Source organism: Notechis scutatus, chromosome 6 (genome assembly GCF_049901735.1).
Source record: "Notechis scutatus isolate UNSWTSFEM ecotype Mainland chromosome 6, rNotScu1.2, whole genome shotgun sequence".
NCBI lineage: Eukaryota > Metazoa > Chordata > Lepidosauria > Squamata > Elapidae > Notechis > Notechis scutatus.
This window is the reverse complement of record NC_142014.1, coordinates 26,368,481-26,394,522: the sequence shown is the minus strand read 5'-3', so window position 1 is coordinate 26,394,522 and position 26,042 is coordinate 26,368,481. Positions and strand designations below refer to the sequence as shown.

The 26,042-nt window shown below is 42.4% G+C and overlaps 1 protein-coding gene across 7 annotated transcripts in view; it reads left to right on the top strand.

Annotated features, from left to right (window-relative positions):
- Positions 1-26,042, top strand: part of CCDC146 (coiled-coil domain containing 146) — a 92,601-nt gene that overhangs the window by 65,507 nt on the left and 1,052 nt on the right. For 6 of the 7 annotated variants that reach the window (XM_087967753.1, XM_087967751.1, XM_087967749.1 and 3 more), the window contains 11 exons: positions 728-955; positions 4,097-4,283; positions 5,087-5,185; positions 8,134-8,304; positions 10,362-10,450; positions 10,573-10,737; positions 11,169-11,393; positions 13,110-13,338; positions 21,830-21,958; positions 23,341-23,478; positions 24,663-24,911. In XM_087967753.1, coding sequence (XP_087823879.1) covers positions 728-955; positions 4,097-4,283; positions 5,087-5,185; positions 8,134-8,304; positions 10,362-10,450; positions 10,573-10,737; positions 11,169-11,393; positions 13,110-13,338; positions 21,830-21,958; positions 23,341-23,478; positions 24,663-24,911 — 1,909 coding nt within the window. The remainder of the gene's footprint in view (positions 1-727; positions 956-4,096; positions 4,284-5,086; positions 5,186-8,133; positions 8,305-10,361; positions 10,451-10,572; positions 10,738-11,168; positions 11,394-13,109; positions 13,339-21,829; positions 21,959-23,340; positions 23,479-24,662; positions 24,912-26,042) is intronic. The other variant, XM_087967750.1, reaches the window with a different exon arrangement.

Below are 26,042 nucleotides of genomic sequence, written 5' to 3'. Positions count from 1 at the left end.
ATTGTATTATGTATACGCTGCTCTTGGGTAGAATGTAGCATGTGGCTGTCCTCTGTATGTACACTGAGAGCTGCTGCACTGCAGACAAATTCCTTGTGTGTCTAATTACACTTGGCCAATAAAGAATCCTATTCTGTTGTATACTACTCTACTCTACTTTACTCTACTCTACTATTCTATTCTATTATTTTATTCTACACTACTCCACGCTACTCTATTATTCTATTCTACACCTCTACTTTACACTACTCTATTTTATTATTCTATTCTATTCTATTCTATTCTATTCTATTATATTCTATTTTCTATTCTACACTACTCTACACTACTCTACTCTATTCTATTCTTGAAATAATAATGAAATAATAAAAGCTAAAAATATCTTAAGCAGATTTTAAACAGACATTATCTTTTGATTTTTTTATGTATTTCCAAATCCAACCCCTCCAAAAAAAGGAAAGCAAAACAAAAAACAAAAAACAAATACAGGAAACAAACAAAACAAGAAATATTTACAAAACAAAATATCAAACATACACTTAAAATGTCCTTCCCCTGGTTGAATCCTGATAGTATATTTTAACAATAACAACTTCCCCCCTTGCGAAACCGATCTGCAATTCAGAATCTTTGACATATATACTTACCAAATAACCAATTAAAAAATATCCCAAATAAGAAACACAGACACCTTATTTTTACTCACGTCAGCCTCTGCTACTTACAGAGACATAGAGAAGAGAAAAATCTTGCTTCAGGAAGAAGCGCAAGAACTTGTGGAGATGTCCAAAAAAATGGAGACCAAGTGCGTGGAGGCCATGGAGGAGAAAGAAGATGCGATCAAGGAGGTCGAAGGGAAGAAAGCGCTGCTCGAGATCAAAGAGCGAGAATTCAACACTCAGAGCAAGGTGCACGAGATGAATAAGGAGAACGAAGGCACCGCCATTTCAGAGAGGTGAGATTTTATTAGTCATGGGCCATTGTGAGTTCTTCCTGTTCCTGAACTTTTTTTTTTAGCGAATGAAAGCAAATGTACCTGTCCCAGGATAGTGTTGCAGGATCTGCTCTTGAATCAGTCATCGAAACCAAAGGTGTTGTGGCTTGTTGGCCACCGGCCCTCCAGCAGCTGAATCAGAGGAGGAGGAGGTGTGAGAGTCAGGGTCAGCATTAGGGCAACCTCAGAGCTCCGAGGGAGAAGAGGGAATGGAGTTGGGAGAGGGAGAGGGAGAGGGAGAGGGAGAGGGAGAGGGAGAGGGAGAGGGAGAGGGAGAGAGAGAGAGAGAGAGAGAGAGAGAGAGAGAGAGAGAGAGAGAGAGAGAGAGAGAGACGGAGCCTGGGCCATCCGTCAGCCCTCAGATGGGGAGTGAACAATCCCCAGGTCTGGAGGTGGCTGATTTGGAAGAGGAGGAACAGCTGGATCCAGTGCCTGACGCGCGGATGCGCAGAAGGCAGAGGAGAGGAGAGCATTGAAAATCTATGGGCCGGTCCTTGGGATGGAAGAGCCACCGCTTCTAGCGAAGCCCCACCCTAGCTCTGGGGATAAAAGGCAAGGGTCGGAGATGAATAGATGTGGCAGACAACTATTTATCTCCCTGCCGGACAGACTGGTTAGCCAGTTAGTGAGAGAATTTTTTTTGCCAGGGCTGCTGGTGCTCCTAATAAAGGAATCATTGATTTAAATACAGAAGGTTTGTCGTGTGTGAGGAGCTGAGTCCAAACAAAAGGTTTATTCTTGCAATATATTTGGACTCATGTTGGACCCGAACCAAAGTGAATCTTTCTCTGTTCAGAACCTGTGCACTGGGCTGTTCTACATGTTGTGTTTATATGGGGCCTGGCCATGTGTAGTTGTTAATTATGGTGTTGATGGCAGGGTATTAAGTTAATTGTTGCTTCTTTATGCCACAGTGCCCTCGACTCCTAAATACCTGGTAGGCTGGTGGTAGATCTGCACTCTTATTGACTGACAAGGGGCCCATTTCCCATTGTTCAATCATTTCTCTGGCTGTTTTGGTCTCTGCTCGGCCAACAATCATAATAGCTGTGAAACTGAATGCATGTCTTTTATTTCTTACCATGGTTTCAACATAGCTTTACAAGGTCACCTTATGTTGTGGTTATCCGGCAGCAAGTGTGGACGTCTAAGGAGAGCAAGGACTCAGATGATGGTCCAGGACCATTTAGGGAGTGGACTGCTGCCTTCAGAGATTGTAGGGGCTGGCAGCAGCAATGAGGAGGTTCCCGAGGAGCCTGTGCCAAGTGCGCGTGTGCGCAGGGCTGCTCGCAGGAAAGAGTAGTTGCAGCAGCGACTCAGGAGTAAGGCTGCAAGGTAATGGCCCCTCCTTCAAGAAGATAAAAGCCAGCTGTGAATTGGACGTTCTTTGCAGGAAGCAAAGACGTTCTGAAACTCGAGACTTGTGAACATTGCAGTATCTTAGTTGGTATATGAAGACTCTAATGTTGTGAAATATTTCTAGGTAACCTTATCTGTTATTCTTGGCAGCCTCGCACAGTTTTGGCGAGGCTTGTGCTTATCAAAGTTAATTAGTTTGCAGCAGCCTTTTAAACCAGGGATTCGTAAGAATCATTAAAAGGTTTCTGTTCCCTTTGGTTCGTGTTTGTTTTATTGGGAAAGGGTTTGGGTCAGAACACCTTAATAATAATCACTATTATTAAAATCAGTCCAACAGGGATTTTTAAGGCAGCTGAAAGAAAAGGTCCAGGTGCCAACAATAGGCTTCCTTCTTTAATCCAGAAAAAAATCCAACGGCAAGGTAACCATTCAAAATCTATAGGAAATCCCATATGGCAGGCACTATAGTGGAAGAGCCTTAACCCAGTTCCTACCCAGTTTCAGATAACAACACAATGAAAGTCTACGAGTACAAAATTCAGACGCTTGGCAACTGACTCACATTTATGATGGTTGCAGTGTCCCTGGGTCATGTTGAGCCGCTTTTGCGACCTTCTGACAAGCAAAGTCAATGGGGAAGCCCATTCACTTAACAACCGTGCTACTAACTCAACAATCACAGTGATTCGCTTAACGACTATGGCAAGGAAGGTTGTAAAACGGGGCAAAAAATTCACTTAACAATTTGCTTAACTAGAAATTTTGGGCTCAACTGTCATTGTAACCCAAGGACTACCTGTAATGAGGTTTGGACTTCATGTCTCTTATCCATATTCTATTCCACTTCTCAAAATAACAGATAATCAGAGTTGGAAGGGACCTTGTAGGTCATCTAGTCTAACCCCCCGCCCAAGTGGGTGACCCTACACCATTTCTGACAAATGGCAGTCCAATCTCTTATTGAAAGTCTCAAGTGATAAAATAATTGGATGGATGAGAGAGATCCGAAACACTGATAAAGCAAAAAACCCCGAACAAATCTCATTATTCAAAAAAAAAACCACCAATCCAAATACAGATACAAATTAACAGAGCTGGATGGGACCTTGTAGGTCATCTACTTCAACCCCCACCCAAGCAGGAGACTCTACACCATTCCTGATAGATGGCACTCCAGTCTCTTCTTGAAAGCTTCCAGTGATGAAGCTCCCACAACTTCCGAAAGGAAGTTGTTCCATGAGTCGATTGTTCTCACTGTCAGAACATTTCTTCTTATTTCCAGGTTGAATCTCTCGTTGTTCAGTTTCCAACCATTATTCCTTGTCTGGCCTTCAGGTGCTTTGGGAAATAGCTTGAGCCCCTCCTCTCTGTGGCAGCCCCTCAAATATTGGAAGACTGCTATCCTGTCTCCCCTGGTCCTTCTCTTCACTAGACTAGCCAAGCCCAGTTCCTGTAACCGTTCTTCATATGTTTTAGCCTCCAACCATCCCCTAATCACCCTGGTTGCTCTTCTCTGTACTCTTTCTAGAGTCTCAACATCTTTTTTATAGTGTGGTGACCAAAACTGGATGCAGTACTCTAGGCGTGGTCTTACTAAGGCTTTATAGTGGCATTGGTACCTTCCTTGATCTTGATTGTACTGTAAAGTCTTCTTTGTAATTATCGCTGGTCTGAACCTGAGAGCTTCAATTGTGGGCCATTTGTTTTTGTCATAACAAAAGCTCTTTTTCTACGCTTGTCTAGGGGTGTATTAGAAATGGGTTTTCGCAATATGACCAATTTGAAACAGAAACTGCACGATACTCTGAGTCGGATGCAAAGGGAGAAGGAGAAGGATTTCCGAACTTTTAAAAAGATGGAAATGCAGCTGAAAATCGCTCAGGAAAGCCTGATCCAAGTTCAGTCGCATCACGAAAGAATGCTTTTAGAGGTATGTACCTCTAGTAAGTTTGAAGAGCAATGTCGAGTTTTATTACTTTTTTGGTTCTTTGGGCCAAATACTGTTAAAAGGGCAGTTGCTAAGAAGAGGGTGAGTGAAGGATGTCATCAGGGGTGTTATTCAAAAATTCCAGCAACCAGTTTGCTGCCCAGTTGCTGGCTGGGCGTGGCCGTGGTGGGTGTGGCCTACCAGAACTTCTGGGAGGGCCGTTTTTCACCTTCCCAAGGTCCAGAGGCTTCCCTTGGGCCTCTGAGAGGGTGAAAACGGCCCCCCTCGGGCTCTGGAGGCCCCCCGGAAGCCGGAAACAGGCCCGTTTCCAGACTTCCGGAAGGCCCATTTTCCCCCTCCCAGAGCCTCCATGTGAACCCTGCATTTACCTGCATCTTAAACAGGCCATGTGGAGACTCCTGGGAGGGGTGGGGTGGGCGGGGCCAGCCGGTGTGTTGGTTCAAATACAAGTTTGGCGAACCAGATGCAAATTTAACATCCAGTTCACCTGAACCGGTCCGAACTGGTAGAATCCCACCCCTGGATGTCATACAATAGATATTTGATTGTTTTTTTGTGTGTGTGTGGGCGGGGGGAATTATATAAATTTAAGATTTCCGAATCTATGAGAGCAATTTCTATTATATCAGCGGTCCCCAAACTTTGCAACTTACAGTTGCTGGTTTCTGATTTATTTGTTTTTTTAAAGATTCAGCTCATGCATAAATATGGCATTGGTTATATTAAAATAACACACTTTCCTCATTTTTTTGTACATAACCTTCTTTTCTTCCCCCATTGTACAGTTAGATGCTGCTGTCCCTAAAGACGATGCGACAATATTAGAGAGGCGAAGGGAGCTTCAGAGAGAAGTGGAAATAGCAAAGCGAAATCTGACACAAGAGGTAATAGGACAGCTGTGTTTTATTCATCTGCCAAGCCTACCAAATCTTTCATTGGATGCTGCTGTCCATATGCCTTCACCGAGATATTAAAGAACAGACATGTTATTTCTTGTTTAAAAAAAAAAAATTATCTGCAGGAAAACAGAAATGTTACTCCTTCTTCTTCTTCTTTTTTTTTAAATTCTCCTCAGGAAATCCAGTGTCTCCTACTCCTGCTATTCTTATTTCAAGTAGTCAGAAAGGTCTACGCACAGATCATATTTATTTATCGTTTTGATTTGTGTAGCTGCCTGTCTTGTGTTTATGACTGTAGGCAGCTCAGCTAATGAGACAACCGAACAAAAGCCACAGTAAACGATGTACAAACATCCAGAAAAAAAACAATAAACCCTTTAAAACCAGATTACAAAACCAAATCAAAACCATAATAATATGGAGGGTCAGCGATGGTTAGTGGAACAAGGAAGGGGCAAGCAGAGAACACGCTGGCAATCATTACACACATGTCATCATTGTCCTCCTGTCTCTCCCTAAGGAACAGGTACTGTGCTTGCAAAAGAGAAAAAAAAATAGACACTTAAGATTAGTGACTCCTAGAGGGATTTCAGCTTAATCACTTACAACTAATATTTTCATTACTTTACTTTAGGACAGCATTGCATGTATCTATTACCTCTCTCCCTCTCTCCCTCTCTCCATCCATCTAGCATCTATCTACCATTTCTGTCATCTATCATATCTATCTACCTACCTATCTACCTTTCTATCATCTACCTTATATCTGTCTGTCTGTCTGTCTATCATCTATCTATCATCTATCATCTATATACCTATCATCCATCCATCCCTATCTATCTACCTATCTACCTACCTATCATCTACCTATCTATATCTGTCTGTCTATCATCTATCTACCTATCATCCATCCATCCATCCATCCATCCATCCCTATCTATCTATCTATCTATCTATCTATCTATCTATCTATCTATCTATCTATCTATCTATCTATCTATCTATCTGCTATCCTATCTATCTATCATCTGTCATCTACCTAACTTCTATCATTATCTATTTGTCAATCTCCCTCCCTCCCTCCCTCCCTCCCTCCCACCATCCATCCATCATCCATATATCAACCATTATCTGTCTGTCTGTCTGTCCATCCGTCCATCCATCCATCCATCCATCCATCCATCCATCCATCCATCCATCCAATGATGTTTGTTAGGAAAAATTCAAGGGAAGGACTATTAGGAAAGCAATGTCAAGGTCCTTAGGACATGCAGGATGTAGATGGAAATCTTTCAGTTATTGTTTCTTCTTACCCCTTTTCCATTCGCTGCATATCCTCTTTGAATGGACCTCTCTGTTCTTTTGTGTCATTTTGTTCCTTTCTCCCCTGTCTGCCAGGCTGTTCTCCGAGGCTTCCCATACTCCCCGGCAGGGAAGAAAGCTGGAGGGGGAGGCACCCTGCTTGGCAGGTTGCCAGGTTTCCTCTCCGATTTTCAGCCGTGGCTTCCCATGAAATTGTTTGGTCTCCATCTGGTTTTCTGTCTCAGTTTCATCCTTTTCTTTCATCAGGGATACCATATTCCCGTCTGCTTAGTACCATATTCCCATTCTGCTTTGGGCACCGAGTGTGTGGTGTAGAAATGTTGGTAATATACGGTAAAAATATTGGGCTAGCAGTGGGGGAACCTATGTTGTAATCCATCCTCAGTTTTGTTGGGATCGGTCCCTCTCAAACTCAGCTCAGCTCATAGTATTGTTGTTGTTGTGTGGATACAATGGGAGGTGGGGATGCTATGTACAGATCTACTTTTGGGTATAAAACTAACTAACATGTTTGGGCCATCAGAATGAAGAAAAATAGCCTTTAGCAAGCACTGTACCTTACTATTTCAGATTTCTCCATTGCCCCTATCCAGAAAATTAAAAGAAAAAAGCTCTTACATTGTTTATCCCAGCCTCAGCACCATTTTTATTCTTATAGTTGCATTACCCCTTATGTAAAGGGAAACTAAAGACTAAAAATATTTAAATAGAACATCTTCTGAATGAAAAGTCAAGAATATTCTTTCCCCTCCGATACATTTATGTGTATGGTTACTGATTTATTTCTTATATGCCGCCCACCTCTCTACCCAAAGTAATTCTCGACAGCTTACAATATAATAAAAAATATGAGTATGAAAGCAATTTAAAATCATAAGAATGAAATAGAAGGTGAAAACCAGGGGTCCAGCAGTGCTGAGGCAGTGTCTTCTCTGCCACAATCCATACCTTTTCTTGATGTATTGTTGAAATGTAGAAATATTTATTAGTGGAGTCTGAGGTTGACAGATAGATGACAGATGGATGATAGATGGATGGAGAGGTATGGAGACGGGTGGATGGATGGATGGATAGATAGATAGATATAGATGGATGATAGATGGATGTTGGATGATGGGAGGGAGGGCGGAAGGAAAGAGATAGAGATTGACAGACAACAGATGGATGATAGATGGATGATAGATGGAGAGGGAGAGAAAGATGGATAGATGATAGATAAATAGAGATAGATAGATAGATAGATAGATAGATAGATAGATAGATAGATAGATAGATAGATAGATAGACAGACAGACAGACAGACAGACAGACAGACAGACAGGATAGATAATAGATACTAACAAAGGAAAATATTTGTAGTTCAGGGTTGACATGAGGGGTCCTTGGTGTTCTCTGAATTTGGTGGTTTTCTTGCAGACGTTTCATTACCAAACTAGCTAACACCATCAGTGTTGATGATGTTGCCTATTTTGGGTCATTAAAACATCTAAGAAAACAACCAGATCACCAAGGACTCCACTGTTCAGCGCCTGAGGCCCAAACATTCTCTTCTGTAGAGATTGATTAACATCACCCCATTCCGGGATTGTCCTCTGATATTTTCTACCTAGAAAACATCCACCGATGCTGAGGTGCGGACTCTCGAGCAGTGCATTGCTGAGGAAGACCAACTTTTTCATGCTCAGGAGCATTACAGGGAAGAGTTCAATAACTTGATCCGCATGACCCAGCTCAAGGCGGATGAGCGGGAACAAAAATCGAAGGACTTCTTGAAAGCTCAGGTGAGGAAACTCCAAGGAGCATCTAACTTGGTCTTTCTATCTTGGGTCACCTGGACTTTCCATGCCTCTATAGAGTAGATGTTTAGACTCCTCCATAGTTTCTTCCTGTTCATTTTCATCACTGAAACAAGGGCACACTCCTCTTTCAAATCTAGATGACTGGCAAGTCTAAACTGATATGTAATATCATTGTTCTTCTTCCTCTACTGCATCCACTTGCCATGGGAAATCACCAGAATTGGGACTGCAATGGTAAGTTGGGGTGTTTTTTTCTGTGAGGCCTACCTGTATTAGCTACCTGTATTTGAGATGAGAATAGAGACTGGGGACAAAATATACTTAGACTTCAGCAAGGCATTCGACAGAGTAGACCACAACCTACTTCTTGGTAAGCTAGAAAAAAGTGGGAGAGACAGCATCACCATCAGATGGATTTTGTAACTGGCTGAAACCCGTACTCAATGAATACTCCTTAGTGATACTACATCTACATGGAAGGAAGGAAGGAGTGGAGTGCCACAAGGTTCCGTCTTAGACCCAGAACTCTTCAATATCTTCATTAACGACTTAGATGAGGGAATAGAAGGCGAACTTACCAAATTTGCAGATGATACTAAGCTGGCAGGAATAGCCAACATCCTAGATCTGTGATGGCGAACCTATGGCACACAGAGCCACTTCTGTCAGCACGCTAGAGGTTGCCTGGAAGAGCCCCACTGCACATGCGCGCGCGCCGCCTGCCTGACAGCTAATTGTCGAGTATCTGGCGCGCATGCGTGGGGTGTGGGGGAGATGCGGGGTGCATGGGGGGGTGTCGTGCGTGCATGCGCAGAGACACGCAGCACGCAACGGAGGGTCGTGTGCACATGCACAGGGGACGTGGGGGGTGGCGCACGTTGCCTTCTGGGTGCTGGCATGCAAGTGTGTGCGCGCAATTTTTGGCACAGGAGCCCAAAAAGGTTAGCCACCACTGTCCTAGATGGATCCATCTGGATCTTGACAGACTTGAACACTTCATACATGTCTCTCTTAACAACAGAAATGCTGATAATCTAGGTCAGGGGTGTCAAACTCAAGGCCCAGGGCCTGGATCCAGCCTGTGGGGTGCTTAGATCTGGCCCGCAGGCCTGTCCTGGAAACAACGAAGGACCGGCCCGTGGTGCCTCTGCCTGCGAAAAGGGAACCCAGGAGGGGCCGCGACGGCCTCCTGCAACTCTCTGCCAGCGAAAACAGAGCTTGAGAAGGCCACACCAGGGGTGGGTTTCTACCGTCCACCTCTGTAGAACCGGTGGCTCTGCTGATGTTTCTACCTCTGTAGAACCGGTTCTATGTCTGCTGATGTTTTTGCCCACCCGCCCACCTGGGCTCTTACCTGATCTTTATTTCCTGATTTTTTCAACTTCAGCTGCCGTGCGAGGCACAGCTGCAGTTAAAAAAGCAGGAAAAGAGGGCTGTTTCAAAGGCTGCTTCTCTGCACACAGCGTGCTGATGACGATTTACAGGCGCGCGGCTCACAGCATGCAGGGAAGTACATCATAAATCACTGAACCTCGTAAATCACCGAACCGACAGTTAACCCTGTCGTATCCCACCCCTGGGCCACACGCAGTCTCCCCAAGCTCCATTATTTATGGTAGAGGGCTGCAGGAGGCTATTGTGGCCAAAAACAGAGTTTGGATCAGCTGCACGCAGCCTCCTTGAGCTCCATTTTCTCTGGCAGAGGGCTAAAGGAGGCCATCATGGCCAAAAATGGAGCCCGGAGGGACAGGGCTGTCGTGGTCGAAAATGGAGCCTTGATGAGTGTCACTGAGCTGGCCATGCCCACCCTGACCAAGCCCTCTGAGCCCCCCTGAGGTCAAACACAACCCTGATGCGGCCCTCAATGAAATCAAGTTTGATACCCCTGATCGAGCTCCATTTTGATTTCTGAGAATACCGTATTCTATTTTTGAAATACAGAACGACGCTCTTGAGTAATCTTTGCCTCCTTGAATTTTAGAAACGGCCTTGCCATTCCAACAACTCCCCAACTATCCACTGCTATTTGTCTTTTGCAGCAGCGCCTGAATAACATCATTGCAGATATAAAAACGAAAGACTTCGAAATTAGGGAGCATACAAAGAAACGGAGAGAGATTCATAGACAGTAAGAGAATTATTTCCATGGGGGTTTGCTGGCATAACGTTGACAACAACAACAACAACAAAGGGAAATTGATACATCAATGTTTTCCTTAAAAAATTTTTTGGATGGGGGTTTTTTTTCAGGATGAAAGAATTTGCCAAACTGTACGACATCGTGCGGCACGAGAGAAACAAGTTGGTGAGCATTGTACACTGCGCTCGCCAGAAAACAAATGAAATTAAAGACAAAGTCAAAATGCTGGATAATGAGATGGAGATCTTAAGGACCAACGCCGTAATTAAGGAAAGGTGAGTATTCAGGAAAACAATTCACCTGAAAAATAATTTTCTTGCTCTTGGTGGCACAAGTGGGGCAAGGTTGACTCAGCCTTCCATCCTTCCAAGGTGGGTAAAATGAAGACCCAGATTGTTGGGGCAAATTGTAAATCGCTTAGAGAGGGCTGTAAAGCACTGTGAAGTGGTATATAACACTGCTCTTGCTCTTCCTTCCTTCCTTCCTTCCTTCCTTCCTTCCTTCCTTCCTTCCTTCCTTCCTTCCTTCCTTCCTTCCTTCCTTCCTTCCTCCTTCCCTCCCCCTCCCTCCCTCCCTCCCTCCCTCCCTCCCTTATTCCTTTCTTATTTTCCTTCCTGGTAGCATAGTGGTCAGCAGAATTAACCTGTAGTACTGCGCTCTAACCACTGCGGTGCCACTGCGCCTCTTATGTTTTCGTCGCCTTTAGAAAACTGCAGAAATACCAGATGAAGTATTCCAACAACGTTGCGATCAAGGACAGCATCCAGAGCGATGTTTGCAAGGTTTATCAGACCGTCCAGGACATGAAGGAGAAACGGGAGCAGCAGCTGATGGACGTCGAACGGCTGACCAACACGCTCACCCGGATCGAGGAGGAAATGGTCCAGTTGCGCAAGACATACGAAAAGGCTGTCCAGAGACGAAATGAAAGGTATGGAAGCGGGCCCCCAAATTATTCCTGAATATACAAAATGTAAAGGAAGAGAAAATAACACCTTTTGATTAAAGAAGCTTTGATTTTACTGGCAATAAATGTACTGTTACGACAGGTAGTCCTCAGTGCTAGGTTTTATCAATGGTTAGAGATAAGAGGTAGAAATTAGATAAAGAAAGATCATTGTTATTTGTAAGTAAAATATGAATGTTCATAATTGTAAGTATGCTAGCAGTGGTGGGATTCAACCAGTTCGCACCACTTGGGCTGAACCGGTTGTTAAATTGATGGCTGGCCCCTCCCCCTCTCTTCCAGGAATCCCCATGCACCCCCTTTTGGCTTCCAGGTAAATGCAGGGAGGCCTACTAGGCCCAAAATGGGGTGTGGGGGATGTGGTGTCCCCCCGTGGCCCATTTTTGCTCCCAAGAGGCTGCAGGGAGGCCTACTAGGCCCAAAACAGGACCTGATGGGATGCACTGCACCCCCCCCCCGCGGCCCGTTTTTGCTCCCAGAGGGGTACAGGAGGTCGAGTGCTGCCTGCCACATCTCCTTGCCACACCCATCATGGCCACGCCCACCCAGCCTGTCATTAGGGCAGAGAACCGGTTGTTAAAGTATTTGAATCCCGCCACTGTACGCTAGTACAATTAATATGATCATAAATAAGCTAATACAATTATAAGCATGGTTATAATTATCAAGTGTATTATTATTATTATTATTATTATTATTATTATTACTATCAGTATATGTGTTTCTTTTTTTTTTCTCTTTTGTAAAATGAAATGCCTGGACAATATACTGTATTCAAAATACTTATGTATAAATAAAAAACTTGACTTAAAAAAAAAGATGGGTAGTCCTCGACTTACAACCACAATGGAGCCCAACATTTCTGTTGTTAAGTGAGACATTTGTTAAGTGAGCTTTGCTCCATTTTATGACATTTCTTGCTATAGTTGTTAAGTGAATCAGTGAAGTTGTTAAGTTAGTAACACAGGTTGTTAAGTGAATCTGGCTTCCCCATCGATTTTGCTTGACAGGCGGTTGCAAAAGGCGATCGTGTGACTCCAGGACACTCCAAGTGTCATAAGTAAGAGTCAGTTGCCAAGCATCTGAATTTTGATCATGTGACCCCGGGGATGCTGCAAACGTTGTAATTGTGAAAAATAGTCCTGTCACTTTTTTAGCGCCATTATAACTTTGAATCGTCACTAAATGAACTGTGGTAAATCAAGGACTGCCTGCATTCTGCTTGACGTGAAGCTTATAGTGCCGTGACATGCCACAGGTGGCACGCAGAGCCATTTGTGCAGGCACGCGAGCCCCACCCCCTTACTCCCAGTTGGTTTTCAGGCCGTTTGAGGCCATTTTTGCCCTCCTGGTGACTTGAGGGAAGCCTCTGCAGCCTCGGGTGGCCGAAAAAGGGGCCTTCCGGAAATATCGGAACTGCCGAAACAGGCCCGTTTTCAGCCTCCTGAGGCTCCAGCAGCTTCCCTCGAGTCTCCAGGAGGGCAAAAATGGCCTCAAACGGCCTGAAAATCAACTGGGAGGAGCACGCATGTGCAGTGCAGGTAAGGGGGTGGGGGTGTTGCATACACATGCGCGGGGGAGCGCATTGTTATCATGCGCGCATGTGCTTTCAGCACACCACATGTGAATCAGATCTTTTATAATGTATTTTCACCATCCTTCCTCTGGAATTCATTGCAGTGGCGTTCAGCTCATCGAACGCGAAGAAGAAGTGTGCATTTTCTATGAAAAAATAAACATTCAGGAAATGATGAGCCGAAATGGTGACATTGAGATTAATGTGATGGATGAGAAAATACGGTATCTGAAACTGAAGATGATCGAGAAAAAAAGGCAGATTGAATTACATGTCAAAATGTTGCCAACCAAGAGGACTCTTGATGCTGATTTAGTGGTGCTTCAAATTCAGGTATGCAAGTGAAGGCGCATTTTCCCAAGATTTTTGTTTTAAATTTTAAGATAATAAGCTGGAATTTCTCCATCTGATAACCGGGTTAGAAGCTTCTTCCTGGTTGAGCTGATTATAATCTTTGCTGAGTTAGCGCTCAGAATGAATAATAATAATACTTTATTGTCATTGTACATATATACACAGCATCCATTGTTCTGACCCAGGCTTTGTCAAACGTTCTGAAACACAAGCTTGTTTGAAAAGCAGAATCTATTTCAATGTTCCATTGGGATACCCATATCAAAATAACTTACCTTATGTCTGGCCAGAACTTGAAAATAACATTTAAAGTAGCACGGTATTTAAACAAAATGATTTGGTTGAGATCTGCATATGTGGGATTGATTGGGGTAGATTGCAAGGGCGACTCCGAAATATAATGTTATTATATTTTATCTATATCTTAAATTATTGTACATTATTACAATTTTATTTTGGATTGTATTTTATTACTATTATATCTTAAATCATATTTTGTCTAGATTCCATTTTAAATTGTATTTTATCAAGTTCCATTTTAAATAGTATTTTATCAAATTTCATCTTGAATTGCTTTTATTAAATTTTAGTAACAAATTGTTGCTGGAACTTTGCACTTTGATATGGCCCAAGGGCTAATCAATAAAGACTTATTATTATTTCAATGCAATGCTGGGAATTACTTTCATTTTCCAGCCAGAACTCATTACACACAGTTTCCCAAGATAAGCCCACTCTTGTCAGTGCTGGGGAATGCTGCCAAAACCAGAAGTCTCCAAAGTAATTATAACAGAACCCACCCTCGGAATATATTGAACTGCTTTGCTTCCTGCAAAGGTTTCGTCATTGAGGTCTGACTTTTATCCCTTATGGGAGGGGCAAACACCTCCCAGCCTTACTCCCGAGTCTCCCCTTCTGCTTCAGCTGCTCTCGCCTTCTAGCACATGTGCACTGGGAACAGGCTCCCCTGGGTCCTCTGCCTCACTGCTGCCAGACTCCGGAGGTCCGGAGGCAGCACCCCACTAGAATACTTTAGAATACTTTATTAGCCAAGTGTGATTGGACACACAAGAAATTTGTCTTGGTGTAAATAATCTCAGTATACATAAAAGAAAAGATACATTCGTCAGGAGTCGAGAATCATAAGGTACGACACTTAATGCTAGTCATAGGGTACCATAAGCAATCAATCATACTAGGAAACAGTCAATATAAATCGTAAGGATACAAGCGACAAAGTTACAGTCATCCAGTCACAAGTGGGAGGGGATGGGTGATAAGGAGTGATGAGAAGATTAATAGCAATAGTAGTGCAGACTTTGTAAATAGTTGGACAGTGTTGAGGGAATTATTTGCTTAGCAGAGTGATGGCTTTCAGGGGAAAACTGTCCTTGTGTCTAGTTGTTCTGGTGTGCAGTGCTCTATAGCGTCGTTTTGAGGGTAGGAGTTGAAACAGTTTGTGTCCAGGATATGAGGGGCCTATAAATAATTTCACAGGCTTCTTTTTGACTCGTGCAGTATACAGGTCCTCCATGGAAGGCAGGTGGGTAGCCATTGTTTTTTCTGCAGTCCTAATTACTCTCTGAAGTCTGTGTCTGTCCTGTTGGGTTGCAGAACCAAACCAGACAGTTATAGAGGTGCAGATGACAGGTGGTCCTCCCAGATGGTCCTGGCCCCATCCCTGCATCGGATGCAGGGCCCTCATCCGAGTTCTGTCCAGACCACCTGACTGGTCCCCTTTCTTCCTCACTGTCCGATACCTCTACCATCTGCACCGGCTGCTGCCGAACCACAACAATTTTAAAAGTTTGCTATCTGCCAATCTTCATCCTCCGGCTAACTCAATTTTTGTTTGCTTTCTTTTATCTGCTTTGCTTCAGTTTTCTCCCTCAGTGTCTCCAGATTGGGACTGAGCTTGGAAACTTAAGTGTATCATATTTGAACTTCAAAAATCCAAGGGATCTAACTAAGGGCTGCTGGATTTCTGCAAAGCAAGGATGGTAGCCCCATTGAAGGCAATAGGAGAATGTGCAGGCACCAGACTGGCTTGGCTAAGTTTCCAAGGTGCGTGCATTGTGATGAGGAAGGAAATGGACAAAGCAGACAGTTGAGCTGACTGGCACTTTCTCAGACAGCCTCTTTACTTCCCTTCCTATTACCAGGTCAAATTTAATAAAGGGGGAGTCTAGAGGATAAATCATGTAAAAATGATGTTCAGACTCTGGAAGGAGTGCAGAGAAGAGCAACAAAGATGATTAGGGGACTGGAGGCTAAAACATATGAAGAACGGTTGCTGGAACTGGGTATGTCTAGTTTGATGAAAGGAAGGACTAGTGGTAACATGATAGCAGTGTTTCGATATCTCAGGGGCTGCCCCAAAGAAGAGGGAGTCAAGCTAATCTCCAAAGCACCAGAAGGCAGGACAAGAAGCAATGGGTGGAAACTAATCAAGGAGAGAAGCAACTTGGAACTAAGGAGAAATTTCCTGACACTGGAAGTTTTTAAAAAGATGTTGGATAACCCTTTATCTGAAGTAGTGTAGGATTTCCTCCTGCCTAGGCAGGGGGGTGGACTAGAAGACCTCCAAGGTCCCTTCCAACTCTGTTATTCTATTCTATTCATGTGATGAATGATTGAGGGGACTAGGTATCTCTAGTCTGTTACAAATCTTTATTTGTTGATTAGTCCTTGGGCCATATCAAAGTGCAGAGTTCCAGAGACAAATTATTACTAAAATTTGATAAAAGCAATTTAAAATGGAATTGGATAAAAATACGATTTAAAATGAAATTGGAATAAACTACGACTTAAAATGAAATTGGAATAAAATACAATATGTCTAGTCTAACGAAGAGAAGGACTAGGGGTGACATGATAGCAGTCTTCCAGTATTTGAGGGGCTGTCACAAAGAAGAGGGAGTCAAGCTATTATCCAAAGCACAAGTAACAACGGATGGAAACGAATCAAGGAGAGAAACAATTTCTTGTACTAAGGAGAAATTTCCTGGCAGTGGGAACAATTAATCAGTGGAATGGCTTGCCTTCAGAAATTGTGGGTGCTCCCATCAGCTGGAGGTTTTTCAAGAGATTGGACAGCCATTTGTCTAGAATGGTATAGGGTCTCCATTCACCATTCTTCAATGGCTGGCTGGGGAATTCTGGGAGCTGAAGTCCACAAGTCTTAAGGTTGCCAAAGTTGGACACCCCTGCATTTAAATGTTCACTCTTATATAGGCAGAGGCCTAAGTATATGTGAGGTAGGAGATTTTGTGGCCTGCCAATGCTTCTGCAATGTACATGGGTCATTTGCTGATTTCTCCTCTAGAATTAGATCTTCATCATGGCCTTTTTTTAAAAAATGAAAGCGCAAATAAGGAACTTAAGAGTTCCTCTTCTGAACCGAAACAGATCCTCCTTCAAGATTCACAGAGCAAAGATTTATCCACCACAAATGCAGAGGTTTCCTTCCCTTGTTCAAAGGACATGCTCCAAAAGCCTGCTCCAAAAATTAGCCTCCCCAGAGCAACAGATCAAGTTGTCGGGTGTTATGATCCGTTGTCTAGAAACCATTCTAATATAAATCCTAAATGTACTTTCACTCCTGTTGCTGTCAAACAATGAGTCAATTCAACCAAACAGTTCTAAGATACAACTCTAAGATATAACAGAAGATAAACTCTGTTTCGATTTTAATCCTTGCTTTAAATAGTCAAGAGCTGCTTGATTGTGGACAATCGCTTAAATGTGAGCCAGCAATATGTTGCAGCTGCCAAAAAAAGCTAACGCAGTTCTAGGCTGCATTATAGAATCAAGATCACCTGAAGTGTTAATACCACTTTAAAAATACCTTGGTAAGACCACACTTGGAATACTGCATCCAGTTTTGGTCACCATATTATGGAAAAGATGTTTAGAAAAAGTATAGAGAAGAGCAACAAAAATGTTTAGGAAACTGGAGGCTAAAACATGGAATGATTACTGGAATTGGGTATGTCTGGTTTAATGAAAAGAAAGATTAAGGGTGAGAGGATAGCAGTGTTTCAATATTTCAGGGGCTGCCACAAGGACTCCAAGCTATTCTCTAAAGCAGTGATCCCCAACCTTTTTGGCGCGCCCGGTACCGGCATCAGCTGGGCGCCGCCATCTTTTTGATGAAAAAGTGCTTCCGGTGACCTCACGGAAGCGCGTTTTCATCAAAAAGATAAGCGGCACGCCAGCGCTCGGTGAGCTGTTCCGGTAGAAATGGCTTTCTACCGGAAAAGCTCACTGGAAGCGCTAGCGCCGCCATCTTTTTGATGAAAACGTGCTTCCAGTGAGCTTTCTACCCGGAAAAGCTCACCGGAAGCACTTTTCATGAAAAAGATGGCGGCGCCCAGCAAGCCGCTGACCGGTAGGAGTTGTTCCGGACCGGTACCGGTCCGCGGACCGGTGGTTGGGGACCCTGCTCTAAAGCACCTGGAGGCAGGACAAGAAGCAATGGATGGAAACTAATCACGGAGAGAAGCAACTTAGAACTAAGGAGAAATTGCCTAATAGTGAGAACCATTGACCAGTGGAACAGCTCACCTCCAGAAGTTGTGGGTGCTTCATCACTGGTGGTTTTTAAGAAGAGATTGGACAAACATTTGTCTGGAATAGTATAGATTTTCCTGCTTGAGCAGGGGATGGACTAGAAGACCTCCAAGGTCCCTTCGAATTCTGTTGTCAGATCTCCCCACTAAATGACAAAAGAAATATTGTGAACTGCCTCCCTGTAGGGACATTCCTTTCTTTCTGAAAATGCATGCTTACTCTTGACCTTATCAGCAAATTGCAAATTTCCCCCCCTATGGTATTTTTTTAATTCATTCCTGCATTGAGTTCTTACTTTTGACATATTTTTAATAGTTAACAAAAGTATGTGTGGCTAAACTGAAACACAAAGCTACAGCTCTACTTGTTTGTTTGTTTTAATCAGCCAAAAGTTAGACCCCATTAACAATTTATGAAGCAAATTAAATATTTGCTTTGGTTACTGTCTTCTTCTAAACACATTCCTTATTTATTGGCTGCATAACCTTTGAACAGTTAATGTTTTCTCTGGCAAAAGATGTTAATAAAACATGTACTCCAACTGGCCTATGGGGCATGACTTTGGTACACCCCATAGCTGTGTTTTTATTTACCCCCTTAATTTACTTGATATATTGAACTGTTTGCAGTACAATTTAAAACCGAGATCTTAACTCAGCATTTTTTTAAAGGCAAGTAAAGTGCACGGTTTAAAATTAACTGCAATTAAAAGCTTTTCAAAAAATATGGATTTTAAAGGCTTCTTTGAAAGTTGAGAAGGGACCTTCAACTCTGCAGAATGTTTTCAAAAGCTTTAGCAGCAACAGATGAATGGTTGCAATTTTCTTGACAGTGAGAATAATTAACCAGTGGAAAAGCTTGCCTCCAGAAGTGGATGTGGATGCTCCATCACTAGAGGTTTTTAAGAAAAGCCTTAAAAGAAGTCTAACAATCACCTCCATTATTTAGACATGGAGGCATCTTGCCTTTCCTCAGCGATACTTTTATGATGTTAAACAAAGTATGTTTAATAATTCCCAGCAGAAGCTATAAGCCAGGCTGGACGTGGATCTTGAAGACAAACATTAAATATATTGCTCTGGGCAGTTTGTCCACATTCTCAGTTGAATGCTTGGTGCTCTCTAAACTTGATGGTTTTCTTGCAGGTATTTCATTACCAAACTAGGTAACATCATTAGTGCACTGATGATGTTACCTAGTTTGGTAATGAAATGTCTGCAAGAAAACCACGAAGCTCAGAGAGTACCAAGGACCCCACAGTTCAACCCTGAGCTATGATATTTTTCTTATATTGGTACATTCTCAGGTGTCATAAATGGAAATTGATCTAGTTCTAATTACTTTAATAGGTTACTAGACACCAGCAAGCTGAATCTTATGTTACAGGTGGCATTCACACACCAGTACATAGAAGAGATTTTTATCCACAAAAATAAATCACTCAAAGTCCACAAAGGACAAATGGCTGCAAAAAATGATGGAGTTAGCAGGGATGGTTTAAATTGACTACTTTGATCAAAGAAAAAACAAAAAATACTTTTGTTTCTACATGGAAATTACTTTTGGACTTTGAGTTTGAGGTAGAAAAAAAAATTGATTTTGAAGTTTGATTTTGGGTTTTGCTGATTTGATATGTTTGGTGTTACAGAAATGGCAAATATATATTATCATCTATAAGTAAAAAGTTGAGGTTTTATGTCACTACTATATTTTACTGCATCAAAAGGAATTGGAAGTCAATGCTTTTCTTTTCTCCGCCTTTCCCCTCCCCCTTTCCCTCTTCCTCTTTTTCTCTCTTATTTTCCCCTTATTTACATTTTTCTTTGTATTTTTGTATTTTATATTGTGATAACCTAATAAAATACTTAAATCCTTTTAAAAAGCCACAGCGAACACAACTTTTGAGGACCCTGTAACCAAACGCTAGAGGACTTAGCCTTAATGAAATAGCTCATTACACTAGTCCTCACCGTAGACAAGAGAGCAAGGAGAAAAAATGGACGATAGAATCCATCCTTTTAACAAGAATGCTAGGTATTCCTTAATCTGGTATCTAGCTGAGCCAATTTCCAGCTATTTGGAGAGGAATCTTTGTCAGTGAGTCCCAAAGGTGCTTTTTTTCAACTGGCAACTGGACTTTCTGGTTTTTCTTTGAAGACGTTTTGCTTCTCATCCAAGAAGCTTCTTCAGCTCTGACTGGATGTGGGGAATGCAGACAGCTCTTTGCAGACAACTGGTCATTTGCATCTTCTTAGAGAGTCGTTGAGGCCACTTGGAGGTTTATCTGTGTCCTCAGAGTCACTTGAGTGGTGCAAATGGGTGTGGAGTCTTCTTGGAATTGCTGAAAGGACTGTTGTAAACTGGAGATAAGAGGATGTCATTTATCTCCAGTCTACAACACAGCCGACAACATAGTTCTTTCCAAGATGGCTCCACAGCCATTTGTACCACTCAAGTGACTCTGAGGACACAGATAAACCTCCAGGTGGCCTCAACGACTCTCTAAAAGGATGCAAATGAACAGCTGTCTTCAAGGAGTATAAATCCTTCCGTTCCATCCTAGTCAGAGCTGAAGAAGCTTCTTGGATGAGAAGCGAAACGTCTTCAAAAGAAAAAACAAGAAAGACCAATTGCCTCCTGAAAAAAGCACTTTTGGGACAACCATGATCTGGATGACTGAGAATCTCCATAGACTGTCAGTGAGTTTTTACTGAGTTGTTTATAAGTGTGCTTTGAATATAATATGCAGGATGGCAGGGACCAATGTCAGCAAATGTGAACATTGTATATTGCTATCCTGCCGCACATTTAAGTGTTCACTGTAACGATAACTACATCCTGTTATTTGGAGGTACCTGCACTTTTTTCCACTTAACACTTTGCATTTTGTAGCACAGAGCAACCTGTTTGTCTGTTGTGGATTGTCACAAACATATGTCATTTTCCTGAAATGTAGCTGTCCAGCCAATTTTTAAAACAAAATGTTCTCGGGAAAGGGACATCATTTTTTTTAATCTTATTTTCTCACATTAATTCTCTCCTTCCCTTTTAAGTGATTCTGCTGAGGTTCTAATTTTTTGGAGGGTGATGTTTTCACCTTTTTCCTGTGATACAAGTTAACTGCTGAGAACAGGAAGCAAGTGAATGGTGTAGCTTTACAAGAAAAAAAAAAAGAGAAGTAGAAACTCCAGAGAATGAATCACCTGCTGATTCTTTTGAGGAAATGCTCATTTTTGTGGCTGAGGCCTGTTTTCTTAGAATTTGTTGTGCCAAAAAAAAAAAAAAAAAACCAACCCAGAAAGAAAGGAACAAAGAGAGAGAGATAGACAGAAAGAGAAAGAAAGAGAGAAAGAAAGAGAGAGAGAGAGAGAGAGAGAAAGAAAAAGGTAGAAAGGGAAAAAGAGAGAGAAAGAAAGAGAGAGAGAAAGAAAGGGAGAAAGAAAAAAGGGAGAAAGGGAAAGAAAGAAAAAGAGAGAGAAATAAAGAGAAAGAGAGAGAGAGAGAGAGAGAAAGAAAGAAAGAAAGAAAGAAAGAAAGAAAGAAAGAAAGAAAGAAAGAAAGAAAGAAAGAAAGAAAGAAAGAAAGAAAGGAGAGAAAGAAAAAAGGGAGAAAGGGAAAGAAAGAAAAAGAGAAAAAGAAAGAGAAAGAAAGAAAGAAACAGGGAGAAGGGGAAAGAAAAGGGAGAAAGAGAAAGAAAGAAAAAGAAAAAGAAAGAGAAATAAAGAGAAAGAGAGAGAAAGAGAAAGAAAAGAAAAGAAAAAAGAGGTTAGGTCCAATTAGTCTGTGAAAGAGAATCTTTAATTATTCTAGTATTTTGTTTTGTAATGATGAAGAATACAAATGCTGCCTTACCAAACCAGTTGCTTAAGATATCTATTTGTTGATCTTTTAAAAATAGTTTTCACAATGCAAGGACAAAATTAAAAGCCTGGAGAAGCAGTTTACCGACCCAGACCGAGAAAACAGAGTAAGAGCATTGCCTGGAAAGGACCCCTCCATTCAAGAGCTCTTCAAGAAGATAGAGGAGGTAATATCCATCCTGCCAGAAAAACCCTTGCAGCAAATAACTGTGTTCCATATTAAGTGGATTTTTTTTTTTAAAGGGTGGGTGGGTGGGGAGAGACCTTGATAAATGCATAAAACCAGAGGTGGGATTTTACCGGTTCAGACCGGTTCAGGCAAACTAAATGTTGCATTTACTCGGTAGTCGGTAGTCGAACCAACTGGCTGGCCCTGCCCCCCCTGCCCCCCCCTCTCCCAGTAGTCCCCACGTGTCCCATTTTGGATGCAGGGAAGTGCAGGGTCTGCACGAAGGGGGAAAAACGGCCCTCTTGGAAATTCCATAAGTCTGGAAATGGGCCTGTTTCTGGCTTCGGAGGCCCACCGGAGGCAAGAAAATGGCTGAACTGGAAGTTCTGGTAGATTACACCCACCAGTTGCTGGGATATTTGAATCCCACCCCTGCATAAAACCCACAAAACTGCTTCCCCAAAAAACAATATTCCAGTATCATATCTTTCCGTTGCATCCTCCTACGACAAGGGTCTTCAAACTTGGCAAGTTTAAGACTTGTGGACTTCAACTCCCAGAATTCCTGAGCTAACATGACTGGAGGAGGAATTCTAGGAGTTGAAGTCCACAAATCTTCAAGCTGTCAAGTTTGAAGACCCCGGCTCCCGCCCACCCAAGTTAACCAAACGTTTGTACCTGGGAAATTCTGGCAGTTAGAGCAAGGGTCTTTAAACTTGACAGCTTTAAAGACTTGTGGACTTCAACTCTCAGAATTCCTCCTCCAAGTCATGTTGGCTCAGGAATTCTGGGAGTTGAAGTCCAGAAGTCTTAAACTTGCCAAGTGTGAAGAGCCTTGCAATAGAGGGTTTCTTTTCTTTTCTTTTCTTTTCTTTTCTTTTCTTTCTTTTCTTTCTTTTCTTTTCTTTTCTTTCTTTCTTTCTTTCTTTCTTTCTTTCTTTCTTTCTTTCTTTCTTTCTTTCTTTCTTTCTTTCTTTCCTTCCTTCTTCTTCCTTCCTTCCTTGCTTCCTTCTTTCTTTCTTTCTTTCTTTCTTTCTTTCTTTCTTTCTTCTTCCTTCCTTCCTTCCTTCCTTCCTTCTTCCTTCCTTCCTTCCTTCCTTCCTTCCTTCCTTCCTTCCTTCCTTCCTTCCTTCCTTCCTTTCCAGTGTGTCTCTGTGGGTTAGAGCTGCCCAAAATGTAGAGATTACAAATGATAGTTAAGCGTTTTGTTAAAAATGTTGGTTAGGGAAAGCGGTTGCGATTTAACCCAAGAATATTGCAGGTGTCTCCCATCTTCAAGCCCCAGTCAAAGGCCATCATAAGTCTTAATGTCAAAATGATTTTGGCTTCTTCCTGATTATTTGTATTTGTCTGCTTTTATATGTTCGCTTTTGCTAACAGTTGGAAATTAATCTGACTCGGAAAGAGGAGAAACTGCTGGAAAAGGAGTTTATTTATGAGCAAGTTTCCCGAATGATGGAGAAAATCAGCGTCAAAGCAGAAAACGGCAAGGAGGAAACCTTAATCCTGGCTAAAAAGGTAGGATGATCACGATTTGGTTTGATGATGCCAGCTATCACTACAGGCGGTCCTCGACCTACGACCACAATGGAGCCCAAAATTTATGTGAGGCATTGGTTGAGTGAGATTTGCCCCATTTTACAACCTGTCTTGCCAGCGTGGTTAAGCGAATCACTGTCGTTCTTAAAAGCAGTACCACGGATGTTCAGTGAATCTGGTTTTCTCCGTTGACTTTGCTGATCGGAAGGTCGCAAAAAGGGGATCGTGTGATCCTGCAACACCACAGTTGTCATAAATACAGGTTGCCCTCGACCTTACGACCGCAATTGAACCCCAAAATTCTGTTGTTAAGTGAGACATAGGGGAGGATCAGCACAAACACAGGGGAGGATCGAATGTTGACCAGCAGTGGTGTCGATAGGCAGCTGATCTCCTGACAAGGAACAGCTGCCTCCTCCACTCGATCCAAGGACACAGAGAGCAGAGAGGAGGCAAGCTCAAAGAAGGTCTGCGAGGCTACTCGGGAGGAGGTCGCCCCACCCCCTCCTCACAAGGAACACCTGGAGGGGAGAAACTTAAGGAATTAAGTCTTTGCCAGGAAGAATTTTTTGCTTTGGCTTACACACACACACACACACACACACACACGGCTTCTAGTCGTGCCTGTTGCCATTGGCCTTGCCTCGCTTGGAAGATTGCTCTTCGCCTTTTGATTTGGACTGAGCCCTTCTCTGCGTTTGGCCTCTGCTTCCCTGGAGCTTTGGAACGGCTGGCACACCATTTTTGGCACAGGAAGCCAAAAATGTTAGCCACCACTGCTCTAGGCCCCTGCCTTGCCTTGACCACTTGGGTCATAATAGGATGCTCCATCAACAGGTGGTTTTCAAAAAACAGATAACCATTTCATCTTCTTTTAATGACTCCATAATCCTTCTACCTGGAGGTAGAATCTGGGCAACTGAATGGAGTCTTTACTGGCCGGATGCCCTTTCTGTCTCCAATGTGGAGTTTTTCCCCCCAGCAGGTATGTTCTCATTGTGCCCAGAGAGAGAAATCAGAGCCTCCTGATTGTGACAGGGATGATATAAGGTCTCCAGCCTTGAGCACCGGAGCGGGGCAGGGGGAGGGCTGGACTAGAAGACCTCTGAGGTTCCTTCCAGCCCGTATGATTCCACGTTCTTTGTTGCTGTGATTCCTTCCAGATGAACACGCTGCAAGAGAAAATAAAGAGCACCACTCAGAAGATCATGGCTCTCATTGCGGAGCTGTCCATGCAGCAGGCCTTCGCCATTAAGCTGCAGCAAGAGATGCGGGACAAAGAGCAGACCATCCTGTGCATTGTCTCCCGACTGGAGAAAGGGCTTCCTCCTCCGAGAGAAATCGAGCAGGACTGGCTCAGGGTGCTGCGGGATGAAAAAATGCACGCGATCGCAAGCGAAGCCAAAGCGAAAGTGAGTCTCTCAACAATTGGAACAGAACAGAATAGAATGGAATGGAATAGAAAATATGGAATAGAATAGAATAGAATGGAATGGAATGGAATGGAATAAGAACAGAATAGAATAGAATAGAAATAGAATAGAATAGAATAGAATAGAATAGAATAGAATAGAATGAAAATAGAATAGAATAGAATAGAAAATATGGAATGGAATGGAATGGAATGGAATGGAATGGAATGGAATGGAATGGAATGAAATGGAATAGAATAGAAAATAGAATAGAATAGAATTAGAATAGAATAGAATAGAATAGAATAGAATAGAATAGAATAGAATAGAAAATATGGAATAGAATAGAATAGAATAGAATAGAATAATAGAATAGAATAGGAGAGAGAATAGAATAGAATAGAATAGAATAGCATATAGAATAAATAGAATGAAATAGAAGAATAGAATATAGAATAAATAGAATTAAATAAAATAGAAAATAGAATAAATAGAATAGAAAATAATAGAATAGAAAATATAAAAGAACAGAACAAAACAGCAGGGAAACTAATCTACATTCATCTTAATACTAATACATGTAATCCTCGACATGACTACAGTTGAGCCCAAAATTTATGTTGTTTAAGCAAGGCATTTGTCGAGTTTTGCCCCATTTTGTGACCTTTCCTGCCACAATTGTTTAAGCGAATCACTACAGCTGTTAAGCTAGGAAGACAGAATGTTAAGCGAATCTGGCTTCCCCATTGATTTTACTTGCCAAAAAGGTTGCCAAAGGGGAAATTGCAAAGGGAACACAGCAACGGTCATAAGTATGTACCAGTTGCCAAGCATCTGAATTTTGATCACATGGTCATGGGGAGGCTACAAAGGGTTGCTAAGTGTGAAAAACTGTCATTTTTTTCAGTACCTTATGTATCTTTGAACTGTTGCTAAATGAACTGCTGTAAGTCGAGGAATATCCATAGAAAATTTGAACAAGGAAAGAGCAATGAAAAAAAATTAGGAAAACAGCATCCCTCCTTCGGCCAAACAAGCAGGCTTATACAACTGTTCTGAAGTCAGGGAAAATAGAGGGGCTCCCCTCTAGCACAGTGGCCCCCCAACCTTTGGGGCACCAGGGACCGGTTC